The sequence below is a fragment of the Schistocerca americana genome, chromosome 7, assembly GCF_021461395.2.
Source record: "Schistocerca americana isolate TAMUIC-IGC-003095 chromosome 7, iqSchAmer2.1, whole genome shotgun sequence".
Lineage (NCBI taxonomy): Eukaryota > Metazoa > Arthropoda > Insecta > Orthoptera > Acrididae > Schistocerca > Schistocerca americana.
Genome location: NC_060125.1, coordinates 310,315,575 through 310,343,527, shown reverse-complemented (window position 1 = coordinate 310,343,527; position 27,953 = coordinate 310,315,575). Strand labels below are relative to the sequence as shown.

At 37.9% G+C, this 27,953-nt stretch overlaps 1 protein-coding gene across 1 annotated transcript in view; it reads left to right on the top strand.

Annotated features, from left to right (window-relative positions):
• LOC124622897 (sorbitol dehydrogenase-like) overlaps positions 1-27,953 on the top strand; it is a 102,471-nt gene that overhangs the window by 49,683 nt on the left and 24,835 nt on the right. The window contains exons 3-5 of the mRNA XM_047148687.1: positions 5,011-5,175; positions 11,497-11,724; positions 19,557-19,568. Of these exons, the coding sequence (XP_047004643.1) occupies positions 5,011-5,175; positions 11,497-11,724; positions 19,557-19,568 (405 nt within the window). The remainder of the gene's footprint in view (positions 1-5,010; positions 5,176-11,496; positions 11,725-19,556; positions 19,569-27,953) is intronic.

Genomic DNA, 27,953 nt, shown 5'->3' with positions numbered 1-27,953 from the left:
GAAGCTCCTGCCCTACATATGAAGATGGTATACTTCAGACTTTCTTCAAGTAGTTTTATTTGCCAATAAGAGTATCAGAGATCAAGTATAGTAAGACATTTAGCATCAGGGAATTTCATAAGTGTTCCTCTAAATTGTCTGTATGTGTTTCTACTGGTACAATGATCTTATTAATGTTACGTGTGTTGAGGACTAAGTGCACCTTGCCATCTGGCTTACTCACAGCACAAATAGGACTACAATAAGGGGAAAATGATGGTTGTATTATGCCCCATTGAAGCATCCTGTTAGTCTCTTTTCTTACTGCTTCCCTCTTTGGCCATGGTATAGGATATAAAGTAGAACAAAAAGTTTTGTGACAACATACTTCCATTTTGTATAAAACATACTGGTCTTTTTTCAAATACATGTATATAAGCAAGTATCAGTTCCCTAAGTTCCACTTTATGTTCTTTAGACAAGCACTTTTATTCACCTACCTTCATGTTTATTGTGATGACATTTACCTCTTCTGTTACCGACTGTTCATTGTTCTATGTGTTGATAAACATGACTATGGGATTTGCCAATTTAATCTCAAAGTCATGAGTAACTTCAGTTTTACCTCTATCAGTACTCCCCCTGATTATGTCCATTGCAAATAATTATTTTCATTCCAACTGATACACTTATGTCTCATGAAGCTGAAATCAACAAAATCTGCATTTTCAACATTTGGAGAGTTATCCCCTTTTAGCAATAAGCAATTAAATTATCTCACAGAATATATTAATTCAAAACTGAGCTAGACCTACTATGTTCTATGCTCACTACAATTCTGATGTACTGTACTGATAAAACTGTAAATAGTGCATATCATTCCTCCTTTCATTCTATTGCTAAATATGGGGTCACATTTTGGGGAAACTATAAAGCAGTTATCAGTACAATCAAACTATAAAAAAAGATTTTTAGAATCAAGTCAGATGCAAAGTCATGTGAAGCATTGTTTAAACTTTCTGGTATTCCTCCTTTACCAGGTATTTATATTATGGAAACTCTTATATTCTTTAAAATAAATGTAATAGGTAAGGACAGTAAATTGATGAAAACTGTGATATTCATGACCACTTTACCAGAGAAAAGAAAACGTACATATGACCAAAATCAGTTCATCCCTATGCCAAAATGGTTCTTTCAATGTGGGTGTTAAACTTCATAACTAACTTCCTCAAAACATTAAAGCAAATACTGAGATCAGAATCCTTAAAGTCATATTTGCAGAGTCACTGTGTTTACTCCATTGAAGAATATTTAAATGTATGAAGCTTATTAGATACATATTTAAGTGTATGAAGTACATTACTTGTAATTTCAATATAATGGAAGGAAACATTCCACGTGGGAAAAATTATATATAAAAACAAAGATGAGGTGACTTACCGAACAAAAGCGCTGGCAGGTCGATAGACACACAAACAAACACAAACATACACACAAAATTCAAGCTTTCGCAACAAACTGTTGCCTCATCAGGAAAGAGGGAAGGAGAGGGGAAGACGAAAGGAAGTGGGTTTTTTGTTTCCTCATCACCTTAGCCAGCTTCATCCTGACCCACAACTTCTTCACTTTTGAGGGCCAGACATACCAACAATTAAAGGGAACAGCCATGGGCACCAGGATGGCCCCCTCGTACGCCAACCTATTCATGGGTCGCTTAGAGGAAGCCTTCTTGGTTACCCAAGTCTGCCAACCCAAAGTTTGGTACAGATTTATTGATGACATCTTCATGATCTGGACTCACAGTGAAGAAGAACTCCAGAATTTCCTCTCCAACCTCAACTCCTTTGGTTCCATCAGTTTCACCTGGTCCTACTCCAAATCCCATGCCACTTTCCTTGACGTTGACCTCCACCTGTCCAAGGCCAACTTCACACGTCCGTCCACATCAAACCCACCAACGAGCAACAGTACCTCCATTATGACAGCTGCCACCCATTCCACATCAAACGGTCCCTTCCCTACAGCCTAGGTCTTCGTGGCAAACGAATCTGCTCCAGTCCGAAATCCCTGAATCATTACACCAACAACCTGAAAACAGCTTTCGCATCCCGCAACTACCCTCCCGACCTGGTACAGAAGCAAATAACCAGAGCCACTTCCTCGTCCCCTCAAACCCAGAATCCCCCACAGAAGAACCACAAAAGTGCCCCACTTGTGACAGGATACTTTCCGGGACTGGACCAGACTCTGAATGTGGCTCTCCAGCAGGGATACGATTTCCTCAAATCCTGCCCTGAAATGAGATCCATCCTTCATGAAATCCTGCCCACTCCGCCAAGAGTGTCTTTCCGCCGTCCACCTAACCTTCGTAACCTGTTAGTTCATCCCTATGAAATCCCCAAACCACTTCCCCTACCCTCTGGCTCCTATCCTTGTAACCGCCCCCGATGCAAAACCTGTCCCATGCACCCTCCCACCACCACCTACTCCAGTCCTGTAACCCGGAAGGTGTACACGATCAGAGGCAGAGCCACGTGTGAAAGCACCCACGTGATTTACCAACTGACCTGCCTACACTGTGATGCATTCTATGTGGGAATGACCAGCAACAAACTGTCCATTCGCATGAATGGACACAGGCAGACAGTGTTTGTTGGTAATGAGGATCACCCTGTGGCTAAACATGCCTTGGTGCACAGCCAGCACATCTTGGCACAGTGTTACACCGTCCGGGTTATCTGGATACTTCCCACCAACACCAACCTATCCGAACTCCGGAGATGGGAACTTGCCCTTCAGTATATCCTCTCTTCTCGTCATCCGCCAGGCCTCAATCTTCGCTAATTTCAAGTTGCCGCCACTCATACCTCACCTGTCTTTCAACAACTTCTTTGCCTCTACACTTCTGCCTCGACTGACATCTCTGCCCAAACTCTTTGTCTTTAAATATGTCTGCTTGTGTCTGTATGTGTGGATGGATATGTGCGTGTGTGCGAGTGTATACCTGTCCTTTTTTCCCCCTAAGGTAAGACTTTCCGCTCCCGGGATTGGAATGACTCCTCCCTTAAAACCCACTTCCTTTCGTCTTCCCCTCTCCTTCCCTCTTTCCTGATGAGGCAACAGTTTGTTGCGAAAGCTTGAATTTTGTGTGTATGTTTGTGTTTGTTTGTGTGTCTATCGACCTGCCAGCGCTTTTGTTCGGTAAGTCACCTCATCTTTGTTTTTATATATAATTACTTGTAATTTTAAATATGTAGCAACTGGTGTGCTTAGAATTAACTTTCATCTGTACACATATAAACCTACTTGTCCATAGTATTATGCATAAACTGCTTTTGTAGACAACAAGACTAATAAAAATACAATGCAGTATAAAATTCATTTCCACCTGTCAATAAGGAAGTACTGCTGATGGTGAGATACACATGATGTGAGTGATCTCTGCAGCAGTCTATATCTCATTTTTGTAGGAGATCTTGTTATTATAATCACAGAAAGGTTCAAATTGGAGTTCTACATTAAAACAGTAACTGAGAAAGACACGACATACTTCACTTCTAGACAATGTGAAAATTAAACAACCATAATTTGTGAATGTTATATACATGAATTATGTTAAGGAAAAGCAAAATGTCCTTCCTTGTCTTTTGCTCAATTCTCCTCATACTCTGAATCTTTCAGAAAGTTAGCCCCAGTTTACTGATAACTGATATCATTCCTAATGAAATGGAATTTGCCATTAGGTTGTGGTTGTGGCTTTTCTCACAAGTATCAGAGTTGTATAAGGGAAGACCATGAAACTAATTCTGTCCTTACAATAAATGTTAAACAAAATATGAAAATCACATTTAAAGGGTAATATAGACAGATTATTTTTAAAAAGGTAAATCTTTTAAACATACTAAAACTGGTAATTTTATTTCTATATTCACACAAAGACAGTTATTTAAAAAATTTCTGTAACATTATTGAATCAGCTGTGCTTGCATAGATATGTGTAATTCCTTTGCCTACTGTGCATTAGATCATCATCATCATCAACCATTTGGCATTCACTTCCAGAAAAATATTTCATACAGACTTCACAATTCAGTACAGTCTTCATTTATATGCATAAGTACATGTTGTTCCTGCATGGGATTTAATGTCACCTACCTATCTTCCACTGTGTTTTCATCTCATTATTTTACTGTCCCTCAGAATTTCTGTGATCAATCTAACATCTATTTGCATGGCTACTTGTTCCACTTATGTCCACTTCATTTACATTATGATTTTGTACAATATGTCACTAGTGCAGATAAGCTACAGCAACTAATTGATGAACTTAGTATAACAAGTTTGAAGGTAAGCCTGAAAGCCGATGACAGTAAGGATAAATTAGTGTACAATCAACACATCAAAAATGAAAAGGGCAAATTAACATGAAGTCAAAGAACGAACTGATGAGTTTTTGTATTTAGAGCAGCAGAAGACACCAACTGGCTGGATGTGACAAGAAACAAACAGAAGGTTAAAAATGGCATGGAGAGCATTTAGGAAACAGAGAGAGAGAGAGAGAGAGAGAGAGAGAGAGAGAGAGAGAGGGAGGAAACGAATAAAATGGGAATGAAACAATCTGTAGTGCATAACATAATTATGTGGAGTCATATGGATATGTACAACTTGGAATAAAATTAATATATTTTTAAACATTTTTGTTGGGGTATTTGCACACAAAACAGTAGTCAGAAGTACAAAAAAGTAAGGATGCTACGTCCAACAATGGATATCTCATGAATGGAGTGTATTATAAAAAAAACGTTAAACTAATTATTCAGATAATAATTGCACACTACACTTGGCATCCCTAATACATAATAATAGAATAAATGAAGGCCTTCCAAAATCAGTGATAAAAATAAATGATTCAGATGTGCAGCATAAATCTATTTTACAATAAATAACCTTCCTGACAATTTGTTCAACCTCACAAATATGAGGATTGTAACATGTGAATAACAAAATGTTCTTCTGCTTGTGTCTCAGAGGTGCTCCTAAGAATGTCATGTGTGGGAATATGTGGTTCTGATGTCCATTATGTACAGCATGGCCGGATTGGAGACTACATAGTGAAGAAACCTATAGTTCTTGGCCATGAAGGAGCAGGAGTTGTCATTAAACTTGGATCTGGTGTTAAAAATCTAAAAGTTGGTAAGTTTCCTGTCAATATTTTCTGTGGCAAGTAATGTTGGTGTGTTATTATTATTTTAAAAGAAATTCACTTGGTTTGATTTCTTAAATTATTATTATTATTCTAAAATTAGTACATGTTTAATATCTGTGTGTATATATGTTATGAGGTACCTAACATTTATTTCCTGCTGGACAGTTACTATAAGGAGTGACCAAAAAATTTCCATTTGAGAGTGCTGTTGCAGCATACATGCAATGTGCCTCTGATGTGGGTATGTAAGTGCCAACATGTAAACAATGGATTAGTGTGGTATTTGTGTCTTTCCAACATGCATACAGTAAATGTGGAAATTTGAATTGCCAAATGCCTTCAATCAGGACAAAATCACTGTTATTCTTTTCTTGGCTGCCAAAGGGCAGACACTGCTAGACATACACCAGAGAATGAAGAATGTGTTCGGAGCAGCATGTCTCTTGAAAACCATCACTGTGGAATAGTGTGCCAAGTTCTGTGCTGGTCATGATTCAATACAAGACACTGGTTGATCTGGGAGGCCAACCTTATTAACGCCAATTTAAGGAAAGACACTCAAACACCCACCCTATAATCCTGATCCCTCCCCATGTGATTATCATTTCTTCCGTTCTTTATAAAAGGCCTTGAAAAGTCACTAATTCCTGTTGGATGAGGATATGCAGTAGGCAATTATGGACTTCTTTACACAGATGGATGTGGTGTTTTAGCAGACACATATCTTCAACCTAGTGCATCAATGGGATGACTGCTTCAATGTTCATGGCAATTTCACATGATTGCCATACAACTTCTGGACTGTACTGTCTTCAAATAAAAACTTTTTGTTCAGCCTTTATACATATGATGGTTTCTTATTTTAGAAAATTAGTTTTGTGTTCTCTTGTGTAATATTTTAGGTGTCTAAAAGACAAATAAATAACAAAAATTTTGACATTTTATTTAAATGCTGTATTTGGATTAGATAAAAAAAAGACAGGAAAATTATAATTATGTTAGGAGTGTTATCAAAAAGTCTGAAGCTGTTTATCTTGCTATGTTTATCATGGAGTCATCTTCCATGGACCACACAAATCCATTCTGGGCCAAGGATGGATTACATGATAAAATATCCAAGTTTCAGACTTAAGCATTCTGTCCTGTCACAAAAATTAACATGAAATAGGAAGAGATGAAAGATATCATCAAACCAGACAACAGGCTAATGATTTTGTGACAATATTTTCATACACTGCCATTAATTAGCTAAAAAGCATTCTACTCATTTGCTACAACCATTATGGACTGGAACAACTAGGGTTTTGACTATATCTTTATGCCCTGTCACAACTTGAGAACATTAAATTGCTTTTTCAACAACAACCAAATTGAGAATCCAACAAAGAGAAACAAAATGTAACATAGAGAAGCATGGAAGAGCAGAAAGTGCAGTAAACAAAGTAGTCATGGATGTTCTAGGAAAGAAAGTAAAATTTAGGAGAAATAAAGGCATGAAGATCTCGACTGAAGAAATTCAAGATGCTTTTGAGGAAAAATATATAGCATACAGAACACTTTTAGGCAATTCTAGAGCATAGAATCAAGAAGTGTATCAGATAAAGAGAAGTACAGCAAAGGAAACTTGTAAAGAATAGCCATTAAGATCAATAGGATTAATTCATTTCAAAATTGAAAATGATGTTGACACTTTTTCTCTCACAAGATGATGAAAATGTCACCTAAAGAAAAGAAAGGCACTATGACACTAAAAGTGATTGATGAGGAATCCTGGAACTCATATTATGGAAATCTGTGGTATGAAGATAAGGATTCTAAGGTAGAGATATATACAGATGAATCTCACCCGATCAGACAATATCTCTCCTGAGGAGTTTATCAACATGATCAAAGCCTTAAAAACATAAAAGCAGAAGGAATGGATGGGATTAAGGCTAAGTGCTGGAAATATAGAAGAAGTCTCTTGCATGTTAGTTTCTGCTGAATATGTGCTAGAGATAGGGAAGAATAACTATGAACTGACTAAAATTGAAGCTCATTCCTATTTACAAGAAAGGTAATGGGAATGAGTGTGAAAATTATGTGGTCATCAGTTTGCTGGACAATACCTAAAAACATACTCAAGAATAATTAATAGTTGGCTTAAGGACATGAAAGAGGCTATCATCAGCAAAGATCAGATGGGGTTTAGATGGGGCCACTCTACAGTAAATGCCATTTTTGTATTGAAACAAATGATTGAGTAAAGGTGGAACCAAATTTGGAAACTCTCATCATCTTCACTGATTTTCAAATGGAATTTAATGATGTGAGTGGAGATATGCTCTGGGAAATTTTGATCAGAAAAGGTTTGTCAGATAATCTATTAAAAGCAATCAAAAGTCAGTATCAAAACATTATTGTGTTTATCAACACAGGGAAGCAACTGACAGCACCAGTAAAAACAAATAAAGTATTTAGACAATTTTGTTGTCTCTGCTCATCACTTTTAATATCTTTGTGAACAAGGTCATAGTGAGATGGAAACAAATTTTTGAGTGTAGTATAACACTCTCCCCACTGTATAGATTAAGTAATATTTTATATGCAGATGATATTATTGTCCAACAGACAGAAGATAATTTAGAAAGGGAGCTCTAATCTTAAGAAATATAGCAGTAGGATATGAGCTGATTATAACTCCAAATAAATCATACATAATGGCATTTATGGGAAAGAAATGAAAAGATCCAAATTTGAGATAAATGGCAAAATATTGAGGTGGGTACCCACCTTCAGCTATTATAAACTGCTTCCATCATTTCAGTTATAAATATACAGAGACACACATGAACTCAGCTTACCAAGATTTATTTTCTTAGTTAGATAGATTCCCATGTAACAACCAACAGTAAACAAAGAACTGTCAAAAACTAGAACTAAGAGTACACATGAAGCAAATTTGGTCAGTCAGCCAAAGAATAACACATGTATCTGCAATCACTGTCTGAATTTTGTGCTCCACACAGAGCTCCACCCCCCCCCCCCCTCCCTCCCCACCCTCCCACCTCACCCCCACCCACTGATTTATCAGATTTATCCGAAAGTGAAATAAGTGGTCCAACTACCATCTAAAACATTCATATTTCATTACATACTACATGAATATGTAATAAAAAATGGGGTTCCTATTTAACAGTTTGACCTATGGCAGCACCATCTAGTGGTCCAACCATAGTGCTATCTGGTTTCCCCCTTCAAGCTAGAGAAATTTTGTTCTTTGTAGTTTTTTTGTTTGATGCTTATTTCATGAGATATTTGACCCGGTCATGATCAATGGACCACCCTGTATAATAATACCCTTCCGATGGCAGAAGTGGGCCCATGAGGTCTATGTGAACATGAGGCACACAACTTGTATCAGAAAATTCTCCCAGCGGCTTGAATACATGTCTGCCAAATTTGAATTGTTGACATGCTATATGTGCTGTTGACAACTGGCAACAGCCTTTTTTAATACTTGGCCACCCAAATTTCTCTGTCATCAGTTTAATGGTGGCATTACCACCAGATAAGGTCCTTTGTGTCAAGCAGCTGCATTTGTTTGATCTGGGCCATTGTGAAAGTATTGTTCAGCTGCTCATCTACAGCTTGTGCTGCTCTAAATTGATCATAATTTATTGTGAAAGAGATTGTGCTGACTCTAGAAAAACAATCAGTCACCACATTTTATGCACCTCTTAAGTATCTCTGCATTCTCTTTAAGAGGACTAATACTGTGTGAGAAAATGGTCATCTGTTTTAGATGCAGAACACATTTTGTCTCATTTGTTACCAGGCCATATTTACGTATCCTGTTGAACACTACCTTAAAGTGTTCCTCATGTCATTCTGCTATTGTCAGAAATATCAAAATATCATCCAGGTAAATGAAACAGGAATCCAAGACTCTTAATACTTTGTCTACAAACCTCTGCCTTTAAATCAAAATGGCATGAATTGATATTCAAAGAGACTAAAAGGCATTATCATATCAGTCTTGAAAATATCTTCCTTTGCAAATGGAATCTGGTTAAAAGCTTTCTTCCAGTCCATCATTCCCAAAATTGTAGCTTCATCTAAAATATGTGTGAATTCACTTGGGTTAGGTATGGGATAGCAGTCAGGGATTATTTTTACATTTAGAGTGCAGTAATCCCTGCAGGACCTCCAGATGCTGTCTTTCTGTTTTTGCTATATGTAATGATGATACCCACAGATCTTCATATGATGCCTGCCTGTAATATGTCTTCTTTTTATTTCTTCACTGCCAGGAAATGGTAGGGTGCTAGTCTCCATGGTCATGGAGCATGGAGAGAACAGTTGACCAGTTGTCATCTTAATGTGATGCATTGTGGTATGCAATACTTTCTGACTATCTCTTGTGTAGCTCTTCGGCTAACCAAACTACTGGCTGAAGTGAAAGCATTGTTAGCATTTCTGCCTATAGTACTCATTACCACTTCACTGTTCCTCTTAATTCGCACTGTATTTAGCTTTATCTCTAGTCCTTAGTGGTGTATGAAGTCTGCACCTAATATCAGTTCATTTCCAAGCCAGTAAGAGCCTTTATTTGAACTTTTTACTGAAGCCCATGTCTGATGTCACATCACACTCAGCATAAGCTGTGATGGGCAATTTGTTAGTTGCTTTAAGGTGGATAGTTGCATGCACCACTGTGGTCTTATTTTGCCTGAATGGCAGCACACTTATGTCTGAGCCTGAATCAGTAAGATAGCACCAACTTGCCTTCTTGTATTTTACTTACAAATAGTGCCTTAATGATATCAGGCAGGCTTACTTCAGTGTTTGAATGGATGTGATAAATTTGTCACAAATAACTGGGCTGATCTTTAATGAGGGGTCTTGGCTACAGCTGATTATTGTCACCACTGGTATCTGCAGAAGTAGCACCAACTCCTTCGTCTACACTTTGATGCTCTTGTGTAACGTGGAGCTTTCTCTGCCTACTACTGGCTATTTAGGCCATTTGGGAAGGAGCCATGAGATGCACACCTCATGGCCTGATCACCAAAAGGCTTGTGGTACCCAAAAAACCTCCATGTACCATCTGGCAGTCTGTTTGATTCTACTGCCTGGATGAATACCCCTCTTCTTTATCTTTTCTTGTTGCAGATCCACTTATTTGATGCCAGTGCCAGCAATGCTTCTGCACTGCATCCATCTGATAGTTCAGACAAGAGCTGCTGTTTGATGTTTGTCTGTTGTTTATCCTGTATAGCTGCAGTCTCTACAGTGGTCATGTTGTTAGCACTTGTGTTACTGTTGAGATACTCGTCTGCCCCGCTATAGCATGCACCTTGTCTGCTGCTGCCAGCTCAGAATTACCATCACACTTCCCACATGTCACTACCATAGTTTTCAGTGAAAGCCATAGTTGTGTTAGCCATACACAATAGTTGTGTTAGCTGTACACATTATAGTGTTTGATAAGACATTGCTTCTCTTCCATTATATTTCTCAGATGTCACCAGAATTGAGATGGCATTCTGTTGCCAATACACTTAAATCAAATCATTTATTGCATTCATTGGTCCAGTGACTTACACATATGTCAAACCAAATTGTCTTTCAAGTGTAGTTACTATTGTTGTAAGGGTGGGGGGCTCTGATCTCATAGAAATCTTGTATCATTGCTCCATCTTAATCCGTTATATTACCAAGTACAATAGCAAGATAATTTTTGGGACCACTAAGTCTGAAAGCTAGGCTCTTGTTCTCCATGTTTTGAATGATTCCACCTCTTAATGGTTACTATACATTCATTCATGTATGCACTTCAATGCCATGTCTCCACTTTTCCTTCTGCTGTAGAGCTCCCAGCGTCAGTTTCTAATTTTCCCATTTCCTTGCATCACCACGCATAATTCAATGAATATTCATTTATCATATATTAAAGAAAATTGTTTTTGCAGTATCTCAAATTTTTATTTTTGAAACATCAAAGTTTATTTATGTGTAATCAAACAGGCATGTTCCTGTTTTTACTCACACTAAGTATTATATTTTAAATCATCACATAAGATCCTTTACACTTATAATTACAAACTGAACATCTAGTTTAATATTTAAGTTTGTTGTAACAGTAATTATATGATAATTTACAAATTCTGTTTTAGTGTAATGATTATAGTTTAGATGTTTTTTGGGCTGAAAACTTCTGACAAAATCTTCAGAGTTTATGAAGACAGAATACTTGTTTTGGATAGTTTTATGCACCAAAATTAGCAGCAGATTTTTTTGTTCCCACACACAGAAATGTTTTTCAGGTGACCGTGTTGCTGTGGAGCCAAGTATTCCATGCAGAAGATGTTACTATTGTAAGCATGGAAGGTACAATTTATGTACAGATATGTCCTACTGTGCAACACCACCTGATGATGGAAATCTTCTTTATTATTACAAGCATCCATCTGATTTCTGTCATAGGTATGCAAACTTAATATATGAAGCTCAATTTTTAATTTTAGGATTTGCTAGAATTTTATACTTGAAGGGTAACATGTATCCTGTATTTATAAAATTAATAATTGTGACAAGTGATGAAACCACATGTTATCAAACAAATAAAATTTATAATAAACATCAAGTTGATTGTTCCATATCAGTACCCTGAAACAAATTATGAAATTTTGTGGTTTAAATGTCTAAGGGAAAAAACAAAGGCAATAGAGTCTATATAAACTGACACAATGTTTTGAAATGAAGAATCAGTGACTGAACAAATGTGCAGTACAATTCAATGTTATATTCTGGGATAACTCAATAGTTCCACTCAGTAAAGTGGTAACTTTAAGTATTGAACAAGGAATATGAATGAAAGTTAACTTAAATTCCCATTTAACTTCCATTCATGGCCTTTTATTTTTATTATTCTTTTATTCATACATAATATTTCATAGATTGCATCCCTAATGAGTTCAAGATGGTAAGGCAAAAAATGAGTTTGTAGTTAGAAGTTGTTGCTTATGTAAGTATGTTTTACACGTTGAAGCCACGAAAGCACATTTAAATTTTTTATTAAATAAATATAAAGTCAATGACTGATAAAAATAGATCAAGAGGTGATGGCAATAATCCAATTATTTTTTTATGTGAAATGTTTCACAACTTTCTACAACTGGACATAATATATTCCTAAAGTCCAAAAATCTTTTTAAAATTGAAAATTAAGCAACATACAGTGTAACATAAATTTTTAACTGCAGGCAGGGTACTGTAAATAACTTAATAGTACATCTCTTGTCACTTGATGGAGAATCAACAGTATCTTCATTCTTCATGTGTTGGATATAAAGTCCAAATCAACTACAGTAGAAACAACCAGTATGATATCGGAACAGATGTGAAACTCATTCATAACAAATACTGTAACTCTTAATCTCAGCAAAACTTCTGTTTAAGAACCTAAACATGAATAAAAACAGCTTGCTGTTGTCAGAAATAGAAGTTATTGTTCATACATCAAGTCACATTAACCAGCCCATGGCTTAACTAGTCAGATTGCTAAGTATGGGAACCTCCACCAACTTAGCCCTTTACTCCCCCCCTCCAGCCATTGGCTTTATAGTTCCATAAGTTAGGATAATTTGGTGTACTTTTAGTTTTTATATATATATATATATATATATATATATATATATATATATATATATATATATATATATATATACACACACACACACACACACACACATGAAAATATATGTCTGCTTGTGTCTGTATATGTGTGGATGGATATGTGTGTGTGTGCGAGTGTATACCCGTCCTTTTTTCCCCCTAAGGTAAGTCTTTCCGCTCCCGGGATTGAAATGACTCTTTACCCTCTCCCTTAAAACCCACATCCTTTCGTCTTTCCCTCTCCTTCCCTCTTTCCTGATGAGGCAACAGTTTGTTGCAAAAGCTTGAATTTTGTGTGTATGTTTGTGTTTGTTTGTGTGTCTGTCGACCTGCCAGCACTTTCATTTGGTAAGTCACATCATCTTTGTTTTTAGATATATTTTTCCTACGTGGAATGTTTCCCTCTATTATAACCATATATATATATATATATATATAATAGAGGGAAACATTGTCTTTCCGCTCCCGGGATTGGAATGACTCCTTACCCTCTCCCTTAAAACCCACTTCCTTTCGTCTTTCCCTCTCCTTCCCTCTTTCCTGACGAAGCAACCGTTTGTTGCAAAAGCTGGAATTTTGTGTGTATGTTTGTGTTTGTTTGTGTGTCTGTTGGGGAAATAAATAGTTTACCTCATGAAGATAAGTAATGACCAACAGTTCTGTGTCTTAATTTACAAGGGTTTCCTCAACTGAATTTTGCTTTTGACACAGTGGATCACCTTTTTGGCATCTCCTTTCCTTCAGTTTGTCTGTGACCTGGTATCTGGGCCTGTCATCTTTTTCATCATTTGGATTTTTTTTTTATTAATAATGTTCATTGGGTAAACAATATTGGCTGGTGTACTAGTAGCTTTAAAGAAAAAATCCTCATCCTGTTTTTTGAGGACCTCCTTCAGTCTGTTGCTTGAATTTCTGCTGTCTGAAACCAGATCCTTTTGTAGGTCTGGAAACCTGATAGGTTGACATGTTTATTGAATAACATAGATGATGAAGTGATTTGTATGTAATTTTCATATTTAATAGTCATAGATGTCTTGTTGCCATCAATTATAATGTTCACTGAGTGAAATACATTCCGTTTGTACACAACTCAAATTTACAATTTGTCCAATAACTGAGCACAATAGAAAAACTTTCTTCCCACCAGCAACCACACAACCCCACTTGCACTCCATTAACATCATTTTAAAGTACTTCAGTAAAGATATAGTCATACTAAGATCGAAACAAAGAACATTAAATCAAAAATAATTTACAAAAAATGAAATTCACTCAACAGCACAATAGAACAATTATGATAACATATAGTCACACAAATAAAGTTTACCTTTTTGTAGTCCAGTAATCTTATGAAATTTGATTTTTAATCACAGGGCTTAATTGTTTTAGTACAACGTATTTTACTGTACAATCAGAGTTTAAAACTTTTCAAATAAGATCGAGAAAAAGGATAAGATTGTAAATTTGAGAATGCACATGGTCCTGACTGATTATTGCATGTTACACAGTCTTTATGACCTGCTTAATTAACCTCTTTCTTTGTATGATAATGATTTTGCTTGATTTGGTTACCTTTTTAGCATTATTTTTTGTTTATTTAGAGATATTTTTTCTTGATTTGGTGAACATTTTTCAGTGTTTAGCAATCAATTTTTTGTTGTATTGATATTAACTTAATTTACATAATTTCACTCCCAGTTTTTCCACAAATTTAAGCCCTGAGTCAGTATAGCTGAAATGAAACATCTGTCTTTTCTGCAAAAGTAAGCAATAATACTGAGTTCAGTAGGTAACTGAACATCTTGCAGATAACTCCTTAAAAATCTTCTACATTACATTATTTATCAATAAAGAAAATAAATTTCTGATTAAGTATGAGTTGCAAAAGAAGGAAGTACCATATCTACCTAGTACAAGACGAGTCTGAATATAAGATGATCCCCATTTTTTTAACATGCTTCTTGATAAAAAATTATTTTTAACATATTCTGAGCAATTGAAATTATAAACTGTTTTTATTGACATAAAGTACCTGCCAAAAAGTTAACATTATACCTATTCCAAACTTATCCCAGTTGTAGATTGTCTATTTATTGATAATAAATAAAATAAATTTTGATAATAAATAAAATTAATAAAAAGAAATGGTTTACATTAATTTTCAAACATTCTTTTCTAGCTTTTTGCTTAATACCCCTGTAGTCTGTGGTATCACTACTTGTAATCAACTTCATAGTCATCCTAAAATCATCTTCATCATCATCATCACCCTTATAGCATGGCTGTGAAATTTATATCTTCATTGTCATAAGTATATGGCTGTTTCTTTCAAATACACACATCAAAAAAGTTTTGCATCACCCTGGCTCCCAGAACTCCTGAAGATAGACATTGACTGTGAATACTGTCTCACATACACAGTTGTTTTGACTGTTCAGAGACGTCACTAAACCCACCCAAAGATGTAAACAACCATGCATGAGCAGAACCCATTAGATGGAGGGGGTCCGACAGCTGATCAGTTCCAGTCATTCCACCAGGAAGGAGGTACACAGCTCACGTTGTCTGTAGTTCAACCATGCCTAGACAGTCAATACAACAGTTCGATCACATCCGCATTGTTACTTTGTACCAGGAAGGGCTCTCAACATGGGAAGTGTCCAGGCACCTCGGAGTGAACCAAAGTGATGTAGTTTGAACATGGAGAGATACAGAGAGACAGGAACTGTTGATGACATGGCTCACGTTGGCTGCCCAAGGGCTAATACTACAGGGGATGACCATTACCTATGGATTATGGCTCAGATGAACCCTGACAGCAATGCCACCATGTTGAATAATGCTTTTCATGCAGCCACAGGACATCGTGTTATGACTCAAACTGTGTGCAATAGGCTGCATGATGTGCAACTTTACTCATGACATCCATGGCAAGGTCCAACTTTGCAATCACAACACCATGCAGTGCAGTACAGGTGGGCCCAACAAAATGCTGAATGGACCGCTCAGGATTGGCATCATGTTCTCTCAACCTATGAGTGTTGCATATGCCTTCAACCAGAGAATCATTGGAGACATGTTTGGAGGCAACCCAGTCAGGCTGAACGCCTTAGACACATTGTTCTGCAAGTGCAGCTAGGTGAAGGTTCCCTTCTGTTTTGGGGTGGCATTATGTGGGGCCGACGTACGCTGCTAGTTGTCATGGAAGGTGCCGTAATGGCTGTACCATATATGAATGCCATCCTCTGACCAATAGTGCAACCATATTGGCAGCTTATTGGCAAGGCATTGGTCTTCATGGACAATTCGCACCCCCATCATGCACATCTTGTGAATGACTTCCTTCAGGATAACAACATCACTTGACCAGGGTGGCCAGCATGTTCTCTAGACATGAACCCTATCAAACATGCCTAGGATAGATTGAAAAGGTCTATTTATGAATGATGGGACCCACTAACCACTCTGAGAAAGCTATGCCAATCACCCGTTGAGGAATGGGACAATCTGGACCAACAATGCCTTGATGAACTTGTGGATAGTATGCCATGATGAATACAGGAATGCTTCAATGCAAGAGGATGTGCTGCTGGGTTTTATAGGTACTGGTGTGCACGGCAATCTGGACCACCACCTCTGAAGGACTTGCTACATTGTGGTACAATATGCAATGTGTGATTTTCATGAGCAATAAAAAGGGCAGAAATGATGTTTATGTTGATCTCTGTTCCAATTTTCTGTATAGGTTCGGGACTCTAGGAACCAAGGTGATACAAAACTTTTTTTGATGTGTGTATATTGCTATTTCTGAGGTTGTTGTTATGGTCGAAGCTCAGAATGCAGCTGTTTCTTTTCTGAATAGATATCAGATTTCACTTCTATACTGACATGAGGATGTTACAATATCTCTTGCTTCAACCATATCAAATGTCCACTGTTCTGTCATTGGCTGTGGTAGAACCAGCAGCTAACACTTTCCCTTTCATTCCCTTCATTCATCATGGTGATGAAAACAATGCAGCAAGAAACGCATAAATATGTCACTCGCCCCTCTCTAAACTTTTACTATCTTCTGCATTAATGAATACTACCAACAGGTATTTGTCCAGTTTTAAAGTCAATTAAATTCCATCTACAAATGGATTCAGGCAAACTGCAGTTTAAATGTGGTAGGCATTTACAAAAAGTCAAAGTACTTGGTGTAGGTTCCCATGGTTGGCAACACAATTAAATTTGCTGCTTGCTTCCCTCCCCACCACCATCCTAGCTCTCAACCAAGCTAGTGTCACAGTTATCCCTCTAAACCTTCTGTAGTACTAAGCTTGAGCAACTGTGAAAAACAGACTGCAATATCTTCTAGTGTGTTAGTCATATGAAACAACACAAAATGGTTCAAATGGCTCTAAGCTGATGACCTCAGTCCCCTAGACTTAGAACTACTTAAACCTAACTAACCTATGGACATCACACACATCCATGCCTGAAGCAGGATTCGATCCTGCAACCATAGCAGCAGTGCAGTTCGGGACTGAAGTGCCTAGAACATCTCGGTCACAGTGTCCAGCTGAAATAACACCAACTAACACATAAATAACAGACTGAAAATAATGATTCAATTCCATTCTTGAACTTTTGCTCGTCCCACAATCTAGTGATGTATGTTGGTACTATCTCCATGACGGGTGTTCCCGCTGTAATTTATTTTCGTAGTAGCAATTAAAGTCAGTCATATGATTTATTGTCTTTGTTAAACATCTCATTCTGGATTAATTTTCCTTCTTTTTTCAACTGAATGACACCGTCATGTTCTAAAGCTGATTAAAAGCGGGTAAAATTTTTACCTGGTTTGCTAATATGTGAAAAGTGACCAAATTCCTCATTTGTAATCCACTTAGTAAATCTTTACAGTCTATCATAACCAAGTATATTGTTAGTCTGGTTTCCAAATCAAGTAAGATTTTTTGAAGGACAACATTTCTGTTTTTGAATGTAATCTTTACTTGAAAAGTGGCATTAATGCTTGTATATGGCATCCATACATTTATGAGAATGTTCATTATGAACCAATGCAAATACAACTTAAGTTTGTAAGATGATAGAATTTAATGCTGTTTCCTCCTGTGTTTTACAAAATTGTCAAATTTTAGTCAAGCAATAGACTGTTGTAGTGGCTGGTTCACAGTTTCTCACGTATCGCTTGCAGTAGTGCCATGTGAGTCCATGTCGTGTGATTGTTCAAGCAATGTCCAAACTGTATCAAGAGCTTTAGCACATATGGAAATCTCAAGCCTGTTGGAAAGCAAGTATTGTTTGCTGAGCAATGCCTTTCCAAATTCTTCATAAGAAACCTACACGTTGCCTCAATAGTCAAAGCTTCATTTCTAAACACAAGAAGACTCCTACAAATGTAAGATCACTCCTGTATACTCTTCTAAAAAATGTAAAAATATTATGAAAAAGAAAGTTGCTACTCACTGTATAGAGGAGATTTGGGGTCGCAGATAGGCACAACAAAAAGAACACTGTCACACATAAGCTTTCGGCCAGCAAGGCCTTCATCAAAAATAGACAACAGACATACAAGCACACTCATACAAATGCAACACACACACACATGATTGCAGTCTCAGGCAACTGAAGTCACACTGCAAGCAGCAGCACTGGTGCATAGTGGGACTGGCGACTGAGTGAGGGTAAGGAGGAGGCTGGAGAGGGAGGGGGAGGTATAGTAGGGTAGGAGTGGGGGACAGTGAAGTGCTGCTGGGGAGTGTGCAGGGATGAGGTGGAGAGAGGGTAGGATAGCTATATGCAGTCGGGAGGGTAAACTGTGGGAAGGGGAGAGGTGGTGGGAAGGGGCAGAGTTAGCAGAAAAAATGAGAAGTAAAAAGACTTGATGTGATGGTGGAATGAGGGCTGTGTAATGCTGGAATGGGAAGAGGGAAGGGGATGGAAGGGTGAGGAAAATTACTAACAAATGTTAGTCATCTCATCTCTACCCACTATTTATGAAGCTGTTAAATATTTCTGCCTGCAAACTGTAGCTCACCTGTGACAATTTACACTGACTACAAACCAGTAGTGTCTCCCTTCCAGAACACCAGCGACAAATGTTCCCCTCACCAATTCAGACATTTAGAGTTTGTCATTTATTATGGATGTGCACCATATAAAGGAACAGATAACATCATTGCTGATTACTTTTTTGCATCTGTGGTTTATCATATTCCATGAACTACAAAGAATTGCCACCATTCAGACTGCTGATTCATAACTACAGCATTTGTTGACCAACCCTTCCACAGGACTGTGACTCAACCAACTCCCAGTGGCCAAGGCCCTACATCTCCCCAAAACATTGCAAAGCTGCATTCAACAGTGTTTCAATCTGTCACACCCAGGAGAAAACACAACTGTAAAGTTACTAGCCAACCATTTTGTGTAGCCACTGATTAATGCTTGTGCATGGACTTTTTCATGTACATGCTAACATTGGGCACTGTAAAGGCTCTCCAGTGAGACTGCCCCATGTCCTTATTGATCTCATAGACGTCCTTCTATCTTCAGATGACTACAAATTCCTTTTCACAATGTCAGACAGATGTAATTGATGGACATAAGCTACACCAATCACAATTGTTTCTTCTGAGAGAACAGCAAAATTGTTGCCATAGCATGATTCGGTTGCCTTCTCCAAGTCACTAATGATCAGTGCTTATGACAGGTATAACAGGAGATACGTTTTGGTAAACTGACAAAAAAGCACAAATTGAGGAAGGTCCATGGATCACTGTAAAATTAATTCTGAAGCATCTAGTTGTAATGACCTTCCATTAAATGTCAGTACAAAATGTTTATCTGAAGTGAACTTAGTACTAAGCAGTAATAAAGTTTGGTGTCCTGAAGTTGTTTAAGAAATTACCAAAAATATGGTTTACCTAACATGTAGTGGAACAATAATAAATACCAGTTCTTTCCCTATTAATGACTATACTGATTTGTTGGTATTTACAAATTCATAGTTTAAAAAATTTAATTTTAATATATTTTCAGCAACAGTTAACATATTTCTACACAAGAAATTTACATGTTAAATATAGCAGTGGAAAGTTATGTAAATAATTTAGAAGCAAAAGTAACAAGTTACTCTAGCACCTGGAGTGTTTGTACAAAGCATGACAATGATGATGATGATGATGATGATGTGGAGAAATCCATTCCTTGAATAACTAAACTTTTACGGAATTAATGACATCTCTATTTGATGAAGTCTTTCCTTCATAGCAAAAACCAGGTCACATCAATATATTGCACTACAGGAAAAAAACTAAACTCAGAATAAGAGAACACATAGCTTGATGTATACTGATCAAGGACACTACTTGGTTACACTGAGCACTACTGAGATGATACTTAAATAGTCCAATAACTGGTTCACAGCAATCACTTTACGTCTTATTCTCACAAAAAATCATAGAATAATATTTCAAACAAGAAAACATGGCCTGCTGATACCACAAATAGACAAAAATGATCATACACTAAATGCTACACTATACGTAAAATGCCAGGTGGACAACAAACTAAAAGGATTCAACTCCTAGATAAACTAAGGAAGAATTTTTGTTCAGCATATTTTGCACATAGAAGTGTCTCTCAGTGTTTTAACTTGAAAACTACAATGCTCATTTTGTAAACATTCACACCATGTTGTCTTATGCAGAGTGTAATGAGTATAAGTGCAGATATTTTTATATATTATACCTTAATATCTACAAGCATCAGTGTGTCGGTTGTTTTTTCACTGTGTTGAACATCTTCCTACAAACACGTCACATAATTTATTACCTGATGTTTTCTGCATGGTCATAACTGCACCACTAAGAAGACTATGCCTGTCAGGATAGACTAACCATTTTGAATCCACACATCCATATTTCAATGCCTGACATACTACCAAGGGAAAATAAGCATTAACGGGTTGTTCTTGCCATACATACTGGACAGAAAAAGGTACAACTTGTAATACCTATATTTATTAGTCTGCAAATGATGTAAATACTGATTAATTTTCTGAAGTACACTGTTCTCAGTCCCTAGTAGAAATATCTGCACTTATACCAATTACACTCTTCGTAATCATCATCTTGAGGGAAACAGGTATGATAAAGGAAATATTTTAGCAGAAGTGAGCAAGGAAAGACTGTGTAAATTTAACTGTCATACATCTTGCATAGCACTCATTGAAGATGTTGGAATTTTTATAGTTCTTTCACCATTTGTTTACCCCTGAATTAAATAAGTTCTTTTTATTGTACCATTGTCACACATTGGTGCAGGGTCAGTGTGGTTATTAACATATTTGACATATTTGCCATGATTCATTTGAGGGATGGTGGGATGCACTTCCTGTCACCATCCCTTCCCCCCCCCCCCCCCCTCCCCATGAGGTTGGAATATGTGTACCCAAACTGTCTGTGTGTAGTGCTATTCATGTGAAAGTGAGCAAATGTTTTCTAAATGTTTATGAAACATGAAACTGAACATATGTACCAGCCTGATAGTCATATAACGGTGTTTGGGAAACTGACTAAAAATCACCTCTAGGCTGACTGGTACACTGACCCTCATCCTTAATGTGGCAGGTGGATTTGATCCAGGGCCAGTGCATCTCCCAAAATCCTGGAAGTGCTGCTGTAACATCCATGCGTATCTGAGTGAGTCTCCTAAATTATGGAAGTTGTTAGTTATAGAATCAATTTCACCTGAACTGTGGTGTACACACTCACAATCAGGACAAATGATTTTCATGCAGATTTTGATACCTTCTTTATGCTGGTGCAGAGATCTTCAACAAAGTTTTGTCAGGCATGAAGGAAGAAAATGAAACCCCAGTAAATTCAAATAAAAATCAAAAGTTTAACACTTTAGACATCCCTTCTACACACAATCATATTATCTAGGTTCAAGGATTGGAGATACCTGTTATTTCTGTGATAAGTAGTAATGTTCATTGTTCACAAGCCTGTGATGAACAACAATGTGATCAACTGGACCAGGCTGTACAACTCTGCTCCATGGAGCACATTTACCTGTGGACATCTACAGCTGACTCACAGTCCAGGTGTAGATGACAGGCTACCTGCAAAGGGGTCCTATTGTACTGCATTCATGCTGTATTCTGTCATATGGATGCAGTCTCTGTCATTGACATAATAAGTCATTACAATCATTTAAATATGATTCTTCAAGAGAAAGGTTTTACAGATTATCTATGTGTGCAATAAAATTAATGTATTTATGGATGAACACCATTTGTTTGAAAGGCAGCTTGGCACAACTAATATAACTTTTTTGAAATGTCTTATGTTTCTACAGTATTCTCCAATCATGTTTCATGGATTGCCAACAAGAGAGAAGATTTCAGAAACTGCATAATCTAGAAAATGGACTGAAAGTTTTTGGCCTGGCCAGAGTGGCCAGAGATAGTGGTCATATGTGCATGAAGAGTGTTGCTAGTGTGAGAGTGTGTGAGTTCTCCTTTCAGAAGAAGGCTTTGGCAAAAAACTCAATTTGTAATGTCTTTTCATGGTGCCTGTCTACAACTCAGTGTGTTATCTTTATTGTGAATAGCAATCTATCATTTTTATAATATTGTTGTTTTCCAAACATGGACTTTCCATTGTTTCACATCTAAGGTGTGTCAACATTTGGCTGTGAATAGCTTTTTCCTATCAGTAAAAAAGAAAAACTAGAGAAAGAGTCCAACTTCATGATCCAACACTGAAGAGCAGTCCATGCCCTGTGGTAATATGAAGTGGTGGAGATAGTGGTCACATGTGCTTAAGGTGTGCTTGCTTGTGTGAATGTGTGTGGGTTTTCCTTTCTGAAAAAGGCTTTGGGCAAAAGCTCAATGTGTAAAAATCTCTTCATTGTGCCTGTCTCCAACTCAATGTGTCATTTTTACAGTGAGTAGCAGTCTACCATTTTCATAATATTGTTTATTTTCCAACCTGGAATTTCCATTGTTTGGTTCCTCAGTTTTCCTTTTGCTAAAATATAGTTGATCTGATATTTTTTGGCTCCTGATACTGGCAATGTGTTCTTCATTCTCATATAGTTCTCAAAAAGTACATTTGCAGTGACTAACACTTGTGGGTTTGTTAGTCAAGATTGAACTCCATTATTGTCTTCTCTAAATTCATCTATGACTGTATTCTGGTTGTTGAGTGCCCATGATCTCCAAACACACACACACACACACACACACACACACACACACACACACATTCTGATCTCCCATTACGATTAAAGATTAAAAAGTCTGTTTGATATCTAATCAATTTGCCCACAAAAGTTTGTTTTCTGTTAGCTGCAGATTTCCCTTTACTCTGTTGCAAATTTTCCCATTAGTTATTATTACTACACCTACTCTATTATTAACAGACCCATACCTTTTATCCTGAAGGAGAGATTTCTAGGATGTTGAATGAGTCAAGTTATACATTAACAGGCACAAGTAGCCATTGCTGGCTACATTCTGTAAAATATACTAACAACAGATTAATGCTAATCTACTAACACTGATAATAATGGACATTACTCCAAGACTGCTTTATACAAGCATATTCTGAGGAACAGAAAAAAAACAACTGCTTTTTTTGTTTATATTATTCAGCTTCTGTTTTTATGTAATGCTTCAGACAAAACATTCACTTTGTGGAGACCGCTATCAGCTGTCCATATGCTGGCAGGGTCAAGATATGTTTAATGCAAACATTAAAGCTGTACAGAATTTACACCCCTAAGTCAATATGTGTTGATGTGTTGCTGGAGTGGCTAATGAGGTACTGTTCTACTTTTTTTTTTTTAATATCTGGAGATTTTCAGTTTCTTGCCTGATATCTACAAGCAACCTGTTATAGGCCTTAGCACCAGAGTATAAAATTCCATTCTGAGCCCTAGATAGGAATGTATAGTATATGCTGCAATTATTTTTACTTCTAGAATTGTTGTAATGAATTCACCCTAAATTCAGTTTTGTTATTAACCACTAACACCATTAGAGAATGTATCTATCGGCTTGTAAAGGTGAAGGATCTCTGAGTTCCTGAAGAGGCTTTGCAAGATGTCCTGTTATAATCTTTACACAATATTCTTGTTGCATGAAGAAGAAATATTTTCATGAATTTAACTTTAATACCTTGGATGATTATGTCATAGGACAGCATTGAGTGACAGTATGCAAATTATGCTGGCAATCCTGTCTGCCTGTCAACAGAATGAGAGAGGCTTTAACTGTAAAGCAGACAGAACTGAGCTTTTTTGATAGGCTTATCCACATACTGGTGCTACCTGAGTTTATTATCCATCTGGATGGCCAGGAACTTCACACATAGAATCTTGTCCTGTTTGTATCCATTCATCTTTCTTCTGACACCTGTAACAACAATGTTATGAAAAGGGTAGACTGCCCACAACATGCCTCCTCCTTATCCCCACTACTCATGCCAGATTGCTTCTACCATCTGGCATTGTTGCAGTCTGTAGTCTGGCCACAGCAGCCAAAGGCAGTGGTCATGTGTGTGAGTTGTGCTTGTATGAATGTGTGTGTTTACTTTGGAATAGACCCTTTTGGCTGAAAGCTTCAATGTATGGCAGTCTCTTCAATGTGCTCATCTGTTAGTCCATCTTGGACTTTCCATTCTCTGGTACCTATAAGTAATATTTATTTGTTTGGAATTATATTATAATCTTATTAGTTCCTAAAATGTGTGTTGTTTCCTTCTTATTTCCACTTTCAGAATTTTTAGTTTCCAACTTTTCCTCATGTCATTAATGTTCTAACATTCCACATGTCCAAATACAGCTAGCAATTGCTTTATTTTGTGTTTTTATAGTTCCTCCCAAACGATCCCTGCCCAGAAATTCGAATGTTGGCCTATTTTACTTGCAGAATATTTTACCCAGTAGGGAGCCATTTTGACACTTTTAGCAAACAAATGCATGTACTAAGGTAAGATAATTTGGAGGTCATTATCTTCCACATCATAGAATGCCACCTAGTCACTGTTGTCCCAACCAGGTGCACAGAAATGATAACAGTTGCCATAACAGTCTCATTGATTTTGTTGAATGTGACTACTGGAGTAACTGTGACCTTTCTGTAGGGTGAAGTGTCTTTGTATACCAATCCAACAGAGAAAACTGCTTCTGTTCTGTGAATTGTACTCAAAGACCAATGCAGTCATTGCCGTAATTTTGGCAAGGGGCCCTTAAAACTTACTACCAGATAGGCCAGAGACACCAAGCTTTTTAAGGATATGCTGCTCCTCCATCATTCACCCTTTAGCCTAACTTGTAACAGGCAGAGCCTGGGCTTCCAAAGTAGGGGTCAGTTTATCAGGTTTCATTTGTCGTATCACTCATAAAGGAGGTAGTTCTTGAAATGAATCAGTGTCGATAAAGCAATTACATACAAAACGTTATGAGTGAATGGATGATTTTATTTAAACAGTGCTGCATTTTTTACTTCACTCTTCATTTCTTGATAGTGAAAAAGTAAAAATAAATGTAATAATATTCCCCCAGTTTTTATTGTTTATTTCCATATTTTCATGACATAACTCCAAAATTTCAGAAAGTTTCACAAAATAAGAATGGCTACACACTATTCAGCAATTTTATGTGCAGAAAATGACGTTGAATTATGAAGGAAGGAAGGTTATGGTTTAACATCCCAACAGTGACAAGATCACTAGGTACAGAGGTAAATTATATATGAAATTGTGGCATTGATAGGTCATATTGGCCTTGAACATGATCTTTGACTGAGATCAGACATTCGAGCTGCCATGTAATTCTAGGAGTCTGCTTTGATGTCTCTTGCCATGTACATGTGTACGACTACTGTGGAAATATATATTTAAGTGTAGATATTAGTGGCACAGTTTGTTCAGTATACCTCTACACACATCTTGTTCCCATACTGGTGCCCCAAATTTTGCATGTCTTCCGCGATTACCATTCTGGGTGTTGTAGCATCAACAGGTTATGTGCACACTGCCATAGCTGTTCAAAGATTTGGAAGCTCAACAGTGATTGCTGGACCTCTTCATTCCTTCACCAACGACCAGTTCTACACTGATTCATAGCGATTCGTGATCTCCAGCCACGTTAACCTCAAACTTTGTTGCTCTACAATGGTCAAGTGCTACACTGCTAACACAAACAATAGCCTCTGGTTTTATGTTGCCAGACTGTGCTCACCAACGTGTGGAGTTTGTAGTGAACAATATTCAGAGCTGTGCACCTACTGTTCGACTGTATAATGCTCAAAGTGATCTACATTCGCACACATATTTTGACTCTCAATGGGCTGCAACTACAGTTACTGAGTTTGCAAATTAATCAAAGACATTTGAGTGCTCGAAATTCTCCATATTCACCTCCCAGACCAGTCGCTCAGGTTTTCAACCACATCGGTTTGAGTGCACCATTCAGTGCTTCACCTTCCAGTGGCATCTTACCACACCAAAGTGACTTTCCGCAAGTTCCACCAGTCATTTATAGCAAGGGGGCCTGGTTCTGGCCACTCTTGTCTCCTCATTGCAGACCAACTGTATTCACTGCTTTGACAATACCAGCCAGCTCACCACTCACCGCTAGTTGGCACAACTGCTTCCCCTTACTGGCCATTAGTTGGCAGGGGCAGGGCTCTCTCCACCTCTGCACCTTCTACATCGCCTAGCAGCATCCATTCGCTCTCTCCACTGTCCGAGCATTCCAGGATCACCCACGCACCATATGTGCCAGTATACACGACAGAACAAATCGACGAGGACCAGCCTCCTCTACTGCCGTAGTCACCACCACCACCACATCCAGCTCAACTATACTGTTGGTACCACAAGGTTTTCAGCGAGGATGCCAAAAAGTGCTGGTTACCTTGCCAGCACCCAAACGCTGACTGCAGGACCTAAAAGCCTCCTCATCCACCCTGCTGAGTGGTAGCTTGTATGTGACAGACATTTTGTCACGGCTCACTTTCCTAGTCAACACTGGTGCTGACATGTCTATCATACCTACATCGACGGCTCCCCCATTTTTTTCATCAACAAGGTCACTTCTATGAACTGTTAAAACATCAACATTACAAACCTCAAGCACTGTCAAAGTTACAGTGCACCTATCTCATTCTCTGTGTTTTCTGTGGACTTTCTACATTGCCGACATAGATGATCCAATTCTCGAGATGGATTTTTTGTCTCATTACAATTCTCTCTGAAAATAGTTCAGGGCTCAGTGCTACACCATATCACTAACACTCAGATACTGTGCTCCCGCACTTATGTTCCCCGCTCTGCTTCTCTCGTGACATGTGAGTTAGTATGCGAATGCTCCACCCTTGTGGGCCACATTGTGACCTGTGTAACTAATCTACTGTCAGAATACGACTTGGTGGCACAAGTCCGATGGGACAGTGATGAACTGAAACAACACATCGCACACACCTACAACGAGCTTGTCGCAGATCATAACTCGCTGCTAAAACTGCAGTCCACAGTTCCACCACCTAGTCAAGCTTCTCTGGCTGACACTAGCTTGGACACTCATCAGGTTAGTCCAAACACATTAATTGCATGTGATGATTCATGTCCAGTAGACTCCGCAACCCTGATGCACTCACCACGTTCAGTGCTTTGTGTTTCAAACAGTGCTTCTGATGACAGTTACGCAGGTGACACAACCATGCACATCACGCAAGCAGCCTCCCCATTTGTTCAGCCATCGCTGTTCCATATGCGATGCCAACGCTGCTCTCACTCGTGCTGGTTATCAAGTCCAACGTTGACAGCAGACACTCACCGTGTGTTGCGACCCGCTCCACACTGCATGCACAGCCACCCTCTCCACACAAGTACATGCTGTGCTCATGTATTAGGCATGTGACATTTGGGCTGCCCTTTCCCACTTGCGCTAACGACTACGCCTCATTGTGCCCTACTCGTCCCAAAACTTCACGTGAGGACAATGATCAGTCTTATGTGCAGTTCTCAGTTTCTTCCCTCACTGATGAAATGACACAAAAGGTAGTTACCGCTGCCAG